This window comes from Crinia signifera, chromosome 5 (assembly GCF_055691185.1).
Source record: "Crinia signifera chromosome 5, ASM5569118v1, whole genome shotgun sequence".
Taxonomy (NCBI): Eukaryota; Metazoa; Chordata; class Amphibia; order Anura; family Myobatrachidae; genus Crinia; species Crinia signifera.
Window position 1 is genome coordinate 191105704 of NC_139221.1, and position 12217 is coordinate 191117920.

At 43.2% G+C, this 12217-nt stretch overlaps 1 protein-coding gene across 7 annotated transcripts in view; it reads left to right on the forward strand.

The window, feature by feature from the left end:
- The window catches only part of COL15A1 (collagen type XV alpha 1 chain), a 537229-nt gene that overhangs the window by 509951 nt on the left and 15061 nt on the right, over nt 1-12217 (forward strand). For all 7 annotated transcript variants that reach the window (XM_083188349.1, XM_083188345.1, XM_083188346.1 and 4 more), the window contains one exon: nt 9573-9688. In XM_083188349.1, the coding sequence (XP_083044475.1) occupies nt 9573-9688 (116 nt within the window). The remainder of the gene's footprint in view (nt 1-9572; nt 9689-12217) is intronic.

The following is a 12217-nucleotide window of genomic DNA, read 5'->3' on the forward strand; positions in this document are numbered from 1 at the left end:
TAAAATGTGTTTTAGTAATAGTAAAAGGAATCTCTACGCCATTCAAGCTAGACAGATCAGCTCCACCTAATGGCATTATCTCTGACTTTGTTAGGTTCACCTTATATCCTGAGACCTCTCCAAATGAATCGATAAGATGTAATAGGGCTGGGATAGATTGTGAAGGTTTAGAAATAAATATCAGTGTCATCCGCAAACAATGCTATTTTTAATTCTTCAGTATTTATTGTGATTCCGTGTATAAGGGGGGATATTCTTATAGCTACTGCCAAAGGCTCTATTGCAATTGCGAATAGCAATGGCGACAAGGGACATCCTTGCCTGGTGCCTCTGCCTAATTGGAAACTCGGGGAAAGAAGTCCGTTGCACGCTATGTTCGATTCTGGTTCTGTGTATATAGTGTTTATTATGGAGATGAAATATGGAGGGAATCCAAATTGTTTTAAGGTTTTTAGTAAATGAGGCCATAAAACTAAGTCGAATGCCTTCTCTGCGTCGAGCGCAACCACCATTTGAGGGGTCCCACCCGACACAGAGGAGACACCAGACTGCTGTATTGCCGCCAAGACTCTACGGACATTAGTTACGGAATGTCTTCCGGTAATAAAACCGGTCTGGTCTTGGTGTATAATTTCAGGCAAAATAGGTTTCAATCTCTCTGCTAAAATTTTTGTAAATATCTTACAATCTACGTTTAGCAGAGAGATTGGGCGGTATGATCCAGCCAGTTTCAAATCTCTTCCTGGTTTGGGCAATACTTTTATTATAGCATCCGAGAAATATCTAGGAAGAGTGTTTTTCTCCATGATACAGTTGAAGCATGCCGTTAAAGAGTTAAGTATTTGCGGTTCCATGAATTTATAAAATTCATTTGAATAGCCGTCTGGGCCAGGCGCTTTAGCTAACTTCAACTGTCTAATAGAGGCTGACACCTCTCCCTGTGTTATCGGAGCAACCAATGTAGATTTAAAATGATCTGGGATTTGCGGGAGGGGTAGTGACGACCAGAACGAATTTGAAATAGGTGGAGTATGTATAGGGTCAGATATTGAGTCATCTTCCGATTCATTCAGAGAGGTCGGTGGAGGTGTATAGAGTTGGGTGTAAAAGTCTTTTAGGACTTCCGCAATTTGTTCATCTGAGTCAGTGACAGTGCCATCTCCTTTAAGCAATGGGTGAACTACTACCTTTTGCCTTGAACCCTGGAGCAGATTTGTAAGTAAGGATCCGACCTTATTCCCATATTTATAAAATCGAGCGTTAACATTAAATAAATATTTGTCTCCTTGGATTTGGAGATAGTCGTCTAATTGGGATTTAGCCAATTGGTAGGTGGTTTTTGTTATATTATTCGGGGTTGTTTTAAAATTTTCATATGCTTCTGATAAGTGTTTTTGCAGTTCAATGTATTTAGAATTTTGCAGTTTTTTAATCTTTGCTACATATGCTATTAGCTCACCTCTTAATACTGCTTTCGCAGACTGCCAAAATAATATAAGATTTGTTTTTCCTTCATTAGCATTATCTAAACTGTATTGCTGCCAAATCTTTATCAGTTTATCTTTGAGGCCCTTGGATTGAGTAAGATGAGATGGGAACCTCCAATTGGGATTGATAGGTGATGTCTGTGAACATTCAATATCCACTGTCATCAATCCATGATCTGAGAGGGAGGGCGGTAGAATAGCGGTTGATTTTATTTTTGGGAATAAAGGTTCGGCCACCAGTATATAATCTATACGGGACCAGGTGTTATGGGTTAATGAATTACAGGTGAACTCTCTTTCTGTTGGATTCAGAGCTCTCCATGTATCAACCAAGTTGAGCATTTTTGTTATATATTTGACACCAATTTTTGGAAGAGTTATTTGTTTTCTATACGGGGGGGGGGGGGGGGACCTATCAAGAATTATTGAGGAAATTAAGTTGAAATCCCCACATAATATTAGTGTGGTGGGATCTATAGGAAGAAGTTTAGAGAGAAGTTCTACAAAGAATGATCTTTTATATTGAGTAGGGGCGTATATGTTGCCTATGTGTAAGACCTGTTCTCCAATTTTTATTGTAGTAAGAACATATCTGCCATTTGGATCGGATACATTTGATAATACCTGTTCACCTTTTTGCCATAGTTATTACTCCGCAAGACTTTGAGTTTAAAGATGCGGACCCCAGCACATTCCAGTCTAAGATTTGCAACTTCCTGACTTCCTCTGGCATTAAATGTGATTCTTGTAAGCAGATCAGATCTACATTTTGCTTATTTAAATACATCATCAATTTACTCCTCTTGGATGGTGTATGTATACCTCTAATATTAAGAGTACCAACCTTGAGATGCATTTATGTTAAACAATATGCATAGTACAACCAGTGAACTCCAATGCAGGTAGAAAGGAGAAGGGAAACACATAAGGGAAACAAAAACACAAGGCAGGGTAAACATATTAAACACACATTTAAATGCAGCCACCAAGAGAGAATTGGTATAGACCTCCGGTACATTTTTGTTAAGCTAAACATAGCTTTTGGTTAATAACCTAAGCTAACTAATACTCACAACTCTTTGAGTAGATTTTCATTAAATGCTAGCAGCATAGCCACATCGCTACCTTCCACCAGCTCCTTTATAATAATAAACTAGTTATAGTAAAGGCGACCATAAAAACAAGATATGATCTTCTTTTTTTTTTCATAACAGACTGTAACCTTTAAACCTTGTTCTAACCCTTTAGTAAATAACCAATTATTCCGCTTCCCGATCAGTAATAAAGAAAAAGCATACGACGGTCATCACCGCCATAGATTTGTACAGAGTCTCACCCCACACTCTCCGTATCAATATCAGTAATATCATCTTTTCGCTTGATTAAGCGGTGTTTTAGTAGGAATTTTTCAGCCACTTCAGGTTCAGTAAAGTCCTGATTTCCAGAATTTGTGAGGACTCTTAAACGTGCAGGAAATAACATGTAGAACTTGCAGTTATTTTTAACCATTGCAGAACACACCGATGAAAAGGCACGCCTAGCTTTAGAGACTTCATTTGAGAAATCTTGAAACACTCTGATTGTGTGACCCTCCCATTTGATAGGGTTAATCTTTCTGGAGGCAGTCCAGATTGTTTGTGTAAATAGTTTAAAATCTTCATTATTACAACTCTATTATTACACCCTCATCAGTTTGGGTGTTATCAGCTCCCATTCTGTGTACCCTTTCAATTATGATTTCAGGACCTATCGATTCAATTTTCAGTAGTTTAAGAAGGGTATTGCGAATAAAGTGTTCTAGCTGGGTTCCTTTAATGGATTCTGGTATCCCAGTGAGTCTTAAATTCTTCCTCCTTGCCCTGTTTTCCACGTTTTCCAGCCTATCTGTTAGGAGTTTGTTATCAGATTTCAGAGCTTTAACTGATTTCTGTAGTGCTTGGATGTCATCCATGTTATTGCTGATTTGTGTTTCAGCTTCTGTCAGTCTGTCTGTGATCCGGTCTATTTGGATCGTGATATCAGGGACAGCCTGTTGCAGTAATGGTGCCATAGAAGCATGTATGGCCGCTATTAAGTCCCCTTGAGTCAGTAATGCCTGCCCCATTGTGACTTGTTTGTCTGGGTTACCTGCTTCAGATGCTTTTAGTTCAGGTATCGGCTTCTTAGCCGCAGGGGTCCCCAGCGCGTCTTCCTTCGTCGGCACCATGTTTTGTTCCACGCGCCTTTTCTCTTGGCGTTGTGGAAGGGCTGCTGATGCCGTTTTGGGGGCTGTTTGGGGGTCCTGGAGGTGGTCCATGTCCCCAGCAAGTCGGCGGGGGGAGCGGGTTCTACGGGTGGTCGTCAGGGTTGCTGTTAAAAGAGCTGGCGTGTGCGACGGAGTGGTGAGGAGACGCTGCTCACTCCTCCATGCTGCACCCGGAAGTCTCCCGACACGTGTTGTTACAGGGTCGACCCGGATCATTGTGCAGTGTCAAAGGGCCTTTTGAAGGGCAATCCAACCCGGGTTAAAAGAAGGGTTTCCCCCTGGTCGGACCCAGGTTGTTGGGTAGTGTGAACGGATAAACCGCGTCGAATGACCCAGGTCCCGTTCACACTATAGTGAGGAAGCAGCATCAGCTCCAAGTGCTGCCTCTGCCCCCCCCCCCCCCCCCATCCCAGCTTTACTATATGCAACACGCATAATGGGAGCTACACACGGGGTGACATTCATGCATTTTCTAAGCGATTTTATTAAATCACTCAGAAAATGCCTTAAAACGCATATAAATCACTGTGTGTGTGACCACAGAGCTATTTAAAATGCGCTGCCCCCCTGCTCTGAATCTGGCGCTAATTAATAACCTGACACCTCACTCACTGAGAGAGATTTAGCGTTCTGAGCGAAGCAGCACCGCTCAGAATGCTCGGTGGCCCATGTGTAGGGCCCATAACATACTGGGGTAAATTTATTAAGACGGGAGTTCTGTTTCACATGGGATGTTGCTATGGGCAACCAATCAGCATCTACTTATTTAGCACCCTCTAGATGTAATTAGACAGGTTCTGATTGGTTGCCCATAGCAACATCCCATGTGAAATAGAACTCCCATCTTAATAAATTTCCCCCAGTGCATGTTAATGGATGTGTTATTATTTCACTGTTTAAAGCGAAAATCCTATGGTGAGGCAAACAGCTACTTAGCATTTAATAGCTGTAGCTTGTATTATAATTAACCACTAACAAAGGTTTAACCATTTGCTATACTGAATTCACAGAAACAATGATATATACAACTACAGTATAATTAAGATATATTGATGGCAAGATTTTGCTTTATTTATTTGCCCCATATGGTGCTCTGACCATCCTTCCATCTATTCCCCACCCCTTACATCTGTCAATCTGTGCCACTTGATGATATCCATCTGTGCCCCCCATTTGTCCATCTGTCAGTCTATGCACCCTGTCTATCCATTTGTCTATACCCACCCCCCATCAAACTTTTCACATATGGTGTACTGTCCATCCAAAGGTCAACATGGACACCTTATAAGTGTACCCCATCCCCTCACATGGTTTACTGCGCTTCCGGCACTATTTTGTTCTACCTCTATGCCCACTGTCATGGTAAAATATGAACAAGTCGGTTTTAGAAAAATAAAATCATAAAAAACTCATGTTGACCTTTTTTAACATCATTTAAAAGACAATTTATCTTTATATCACTGTAGCCAGGTGGTCCATCTATTGCCAAATGGCGGCTTCCAGTGATCAGCTCAGTTTGGTGTAATTTGGAAGTGTGAGCCACGAGAGCGCTTTGCCTGATGGACAATATAGTTGTTTCATCACCAATGCGATCACGTGACGTGCTTCCTGCACCAATCAGTCCCACCAATCTAGGTCATGTGACCATCAGCACCAATGAAAACCGGCAGTTGCCGAAGATACAGAACTCTCTGTTCTTAATAATAAATATGTATTTAACTTCTTCTTTTTAGGTTTATGTTTGACTATGCATGTTCAGTTTTTAATGATGGTCTGCCTCTTGCCTCATGCTCCTATTATTCCATAGATTGACATAATTGGATGATCTATGATGATTGATTGTTTGGTCATGTGACCTATGTTTTAAGGTATATATACCCACACATGCCTGCCAGCACTATACCTTTGATAAAGCTACCAGGAGCGGTGAAACTCATCAGGGAGTGCCTGCCCTATACCCACCTACCCATTTGGGATTGCAGTCCGGACCAGCCTTACATGATTAAACTCTTTTCCACCCTTTTCCATCTGGGAGGCCATCTTACCTTCTGGTGCACCAGCCAACCTTCTCCTGCTACAAAAAGACCCACCATTCTTCAAAAATTGCCAGTGAAACCGGTTATTTGTGCCAACCTTGGGCCGGTCACTTGGACTCATGGACGGTGTCTATAGAAGCAACCAAGCTTAACCAGGAGTGGTAACTATTATATCCTATCTACAAAGTTTGGGCCTAATAGGAACGGACTCCCCCCACTTTGTCGACCTAATTGTGGGTATAGGCATTGTATGACACTATTGATTTTATCTATTAGGTTTTAAGATATGTATTAACATTGTGTGTTACTATTAAATATTTGTAAAGATCATCCAATTTCACTTATTGATCTTGGGTAATATCCCTAGAGCGCTGCTATCCCCCCCCCCCCCCCTTTTTTTTCCATTTCTATTGTACAGGTCTCACCAACCTGATCCTTTAGCAGCTGCTGAGCTAGCCACTCTACCAAGCGCTCCCCCTAGTTTCCTCCCCTGTACAGGGTTGGTACTAGATTCCCTTCTTTTTTAACATCAACCTTTTTCCCGTCGACCTATTGCTTGGGTTGACCTTTTGACAATGTTGACCTAATGCATGTGAACCTTTTTCATGTGTATACCTTTTGACTGTCGATCAATAGTGGTCATCGTTTTGACTGTTGTCCTAATGACTGCATCCCAGCCATGACACCCTGGGGAGAGATTTAATAGAGTGCGATCCATTGTAGTAATAATAGCACTCTCAGAGTGATACAGAAGCACTCAGTCCTGATTGGCTGTAGGTGTCTCCATGGAGAAGCCTACAGCCAATCAGGGCTGAGTGCTTCTATAGCACAGTGACAGCGTGATTCTCGGCTGTCATTACAATGGAGGAAGATGGCTCACCCCGCAGTCAGTGCCAGGTGAGCTGCTGCATGGGACAGAGTCACCGCTGGAGCCTAGATTTGTAAGTATAGGGTGTAAAATTAATGTGTGAATAATAAACTTACTTTTCTCTGTGACTGTGTTTTTTTTAAAGATTTATGCTGATTGATAAGTTATACTTTATTTTTTTTTATAACCGCCATTATACCACTTTTATTGATAGGGGACCCCACAACTTTGTAGTCCAGAGTTCCCACAGACCATAATCTGGTCCAGTATGCGGTCACTGGATAGAAAATGTCTAGGTCGACAGTGGTTTTTTTACACTTTACTATCCAAGTGGGCATAGAGAGGTAATAGAATAATGTGCCAAGTGCAGTGAGGCAACGTACCCGAAGAATGGCAAGTGCAGTGAGTCATGCCAGGGGATGCTGTACGCTTATATGGTGTCTATTTTGACAAAAAAACATGAAAAAAGCATGTCGACCATACTTGTTTCGACCATAAACTTGTTTCGACCTTTTGTTAATGGTGACCTTGGGTATGTCAACCATTTTAAGGTGTCAACCTAGTCACTGTGGACTATAAGTGGTTGACCTAGTGACTGTTAACCTAGACATTGTGTACCATTTATACCATAGACCTGCCTGTGAAAGTAGTGTGTATGTGTATATCCCATCATGTGGGTATAGTCTACATTACAGTAACCATTTTTACTAAGACCATTTCCTGATCACTTTGCTACAAATAACAATTGTCTTCATAGCCAACAATCATATCTCAATTGCTGTAGTTAGTACAATTCCTATCTCAACTACATAGCCTTAAGTATTGATAGGCACAGTTAATATACTGCACTCCACCTATCATTTATAGTACAAGTCTCTATATTGTATTATTCCTGCAGATATAAGCAATTTCTCAGTATAAATCAGCATACAATAAAACATTGCTTGCATGTGTGAGAGGGGTGTAGGGGCAGTGCGGTGTGGTGCCTACTGCCGTGCAGGTGTCATCGGACCACTTACCTGGCGTCGCACCCTCTCACCTTCAGGCCGTGCCAAATCACGGTACTGGAAACTCCGGCACCCGGACACGATGGACCTTCCTCCCGATGGATTCCTCTCCCAGTGTTCCTCGCCGTACTGTCAGGAACAAAAGGGTGGTTAACAAGGCTCCACAGTTTATCTCACAGAGAGTTGAAGGTGGAGGGGGTTATGGGTGGCCGTGACCTTCACCGGCTGGGTGAATTGTCATCCCAGTTTCACCTATAGGCGCTTGCGCACCCAGGTGTTTAGCTAAGGGACTCACACGTCGCTGTACAGTCCCTAAGCCGGTATGTAAGGGAAGGGGAGACAGAAAAACGTGGAGTATACTCACTCCCAGGTTCTTGTCATCTTGACGGGCGCTCTCCAGCACCTGTAGGGGAGACACAACCTTCCTATCCTATAACTTTACCTAACACAGGCTAACTGACCTACGCTCCCTTAACAACATTACATTGAAACTGCAGGTATCTAATCACTCAAAAAAATTAACTAATATGCAAAACAGTCAAAAACACAGACAATAACATTAAGTAACAGGGAATACAATCAGCGGGAATTTACTTATCACCCTCCCTTACCTAGAACCGGCCCTACTCACGAACAGCCATTCCCCATATTTTTACTAGGTCCCGGCCCTGGGAAGAGGGACCGCGGAGCCCACCGTTCTCAGGGGCAGGACCTCTCAAGAGGATGAAAATCACCCTTTCCTTCAAGAGGCCTAAATAAACTAACAGCCCTTAAGCGGTTGCGCAGGCCTAGAGCCTGATTAATCATTTACACCTAGTGCCAGAGCCACTTGCCAGCCTCCTAGCTGCTCCCAGGCCTAATACCTCTCAATGGCCACAGGCCTAGTGCCTGAGTCAATAGCCCCAGGCCTAGAGCCTGTCCTACTGGGCCTCGGGCCTCATGCCCGGCTATTGTGCCACAGGCCTAGCGCCCGGCTAAATGGGCCAAAGGGACTACTGCCCGACCTATAATGGCCCACGGGCCTACTGCAGGGGGAAGGAGCCACGGCCCGACTAAACACTACGGGCCCGACAATCAAGTAGCCACGGGCCGAGAGGGCCCGACTCATGTGCCCACAGGCCGGAAGGGCCTGACTTTACTCACGGGCCTAGTGCCCGAACACCCGGTGGTCTAGGGTAGGAGGGTAGGTGGCCCTGGGGCCACCTACCTGAAGTTGGGAGAGGCAGCAGGGGGAAGCTTCCTTAGCTCTATTGATTTCCACCCCCGCTGGAAACTCCTTGTCCGGCCGCCATCTTGCTTCTTCTGCCGCTGGCCTGTCCTGGCCATCGGCGGCGCCGCTTCTTCTCCTCTTGCAGAAGGCGCCGGAGATCTTCTTTCTTGATCCCGGCATCTTCTGGCCTCTTTAGCGGCCACTGAAGCTGTTCTCCTCGCTGCTGCCTTCTGCTTCCTCCAGCAGCACCCTCTCTCTTCAGGCGGGGCGCTCCTGCGCTCCGCCAACGTCGGATCCTCCTGCTTCTTCACCACCTGGCGGGGCCGAGGACAGCGCAGCGAGCGCAGATTGGCTCGCCACGGCCGTCTGCCATTGGCTCCTGATTCGGGAGCCCTGATTGGCTCCCGAATGGCAGTACCTTGATCCCAGCACTGTCCCTCTCCTCCACCTGCCACTGTTGCTGCTCCGGTGCTGGGAGCAGGGGAGCTGTCCCAGCACCGTGGCACATTATTACACATGCACAAGTATAAGCAAGCATAGTATTATTTCACTGTTATGATAAGCACATACTTTTGTAGATTTTTTTTAGGCATTTGTTCCATTAAAATGCATGTACCCTGGAAGAAGCTGCCGAAGAATACTGTGAAGTATATTTTGATATTAATGAATGATTATTTATTTTTTATTAAAAGAGATTTTATTATGTTTTCTCCTTTTAGGGTGAAATACTTTTTGATAACTGGGAATCCATATTTACTGGCAATGGTGGACAGTTCAATGCTCAAATTCCAATCTATTCTTTTGATGGCAGAAATGTAATGACTGATTCAACCTGGTAAGTGTGATTTTTCAATTGACACATTCTTACAATAGTTGCTTATTCTGTGACCCAGATGTTCCCTTTATGATGCATTGGCCTTGTATGGTGCAGAGTTGTCCATCAGGTGCATACAAACACACAAGCTAAACAGTTTTTTATATTTTTGTGGGTTTTATTTACTTTTAACACTTGGATCTTGTGTATCTTGGATATAGGTTCCAGGTGCCCTAGCTCCCCTTGTAATGCTGCTAAGCACACGTGAATGGGCGCTCAGGGACTTGCCAGTCATACTACTTATGTGCATATAATCAAGGTTATACAATGCACATACAATGGCACATAGGATCTAATGCTTGTGGAGTGTGTTAGAGACTTTGGCTTTAGGCTGCAAAGCTGGAGCAGTAGCACAATGTACAATCAGTAATGGTTCCATCAGTTACATTGGCAGAGCCTTCCTGCAGTCACCTTAAAAACTTTACCCCACAGTACATCGGGAGGGGTGACAGCTAACAAACATGTAATAAATTATCCCTTAGTTTTATTCCTCGGCTGTCACTTACAGTAGGTGTCAAGAGGTAGCCATCACATTGTTTTTGCAAACCAACCTGAATCAATCCCACAAACTCCTTACTTATGGGACAAAACCATGTGCACTGCAGGTGGCGCTGATGTAACTTACGCTTTTGCAAACCAGCCTAAACCGCCCTCCCCGTTGTCTACTAAAGTGCCCTCTTGATTCAAATTACGTCACACATTGTTGGACAGAACTCTTGCTGGTGGTTTCTCTTCAAGAGGCCGTGTTGGATTGGGGCACGAAGAGCCCATCGAGGAAATAACATGGCTGAGGCCATATTTAGGGGTGTTGCCAGTCTCCAGCAAGGGTGTGTCAAGCCACCACTTTTGTTTCAATAACCACTAGAGAGTGCATGGTCTGGGTCACTTGATAAATATATACACTACATACTGCTGCATTCATGATAATTAAGGGTGTACACCTGTCCATTTTTAGGTTTTGTGTTTTGGATCTGGATTGTTTTTGCCAAAACCACCCTTGTTGGTTTTGGTTTTGGATCTGGATTTTTTAAAAATAAAAATAACAGCTAAAATCACAGAATTTGGGGGTATTTTTGTCCCTACAGTATTATTAACCTAAATAGCATTCATGTCCACTTATTTCAAGTCTATTCTGAACACCTCACAGCTGACAAGATTGTTTTTTTGGCCAAAAGGTTGCACCAAGGTAGCTGGATAAGTATTATTTATTTATTTATTAACAGTTTCTTATATAGCGCATACAAATTCCGCAGCGCTTTACAGAGCATAGTTATGAGCAAACACATAACAAATTACATTACAAGACAGTTTAGGACAAGTACATGGTTAATACGGATAGTTGCATCAGGGGACAGGACAATGAAGCAATTATCAGGGTGGCAGCGGTTTATATATTCTAAGAAAGGCACATGAGGAGAGAGGGCCCAGCCCGTAAGAGCTTACATTCTAAAGGGAAATGTAGTGGGCAAACAAAGGGAAACAAGTGGGCAGCACAAACACGTGGCACTGCAGTGGCAGACAGGATATCAGTTTGGTAAACTATGCCAAAAAATACTCTAAAGAGCACATAATGCAAATCAAAGAGGTACAAGATGAAATTGACCTTAGGTCCTCCCACCCACTCTTCTGTTGTACAACTTTTCTGTAATTCATTGTTCCTGTATTGTGTTACATTCATTCTATCTGTTAAGCGCATTAAGTCCTATTTGAGAAAGAGCGCAATATAAATAAAACAAATTATTATATAAACAGGTTAGGCACACTTAAACAAACCAATCATTTCAGCGACAAGGGACTGCCACACTTGTGGCTGAAATGATTGGTTTGTTTCCGCCCCCACAAAACAAGCTTTAATTTATTATTATTTATTTATTACCAATTATTTATATGCCACACACATATTCCCCAGTGGGGCTTACAATGTATATTCCCTATTAAATGTAAACGCTCACACAGACATTCTAGGGTTAATTTTGTTGGGAAACAATTAACCTACTGTACCAGTGTATTTTGGATGGTGGTAGGAAACCGGAGCATCTGGAGGAAAACCGTGCAAGCACGGGAAGAACATACTAACTCCGACAAGTTAGGGCCAAGGTGTGAATCAAACAGTGAAGCAGTAATGCTAACCATTACACCATCTGTGCTACCAATGATCTCTCCTTGCACAAACTGGCTCAAAATAGGCAATATGTTGTCATCATCCTCCAATTCCTCAGCCCCATCAGTGTGAACATCCGTTCTTTTCACTAGATAGTATTTGGTAGCAGGGACACAGCACATCAATTATCTGTTTAATACTCAATGCATTAGTGGCAGATACCAGACACAGATCTAATACCAGCATAGCTGTTATGTTCTTCGTAATCTTTGCATAACTCTCATACTGTACTTGGTCCAAATGACAAAGCACACCTGGATTTTTATGGCAGACGTAGCAGCACCCCTGGACTGATATATCAGACTTAGCAGCCCTCATGGATAGATACG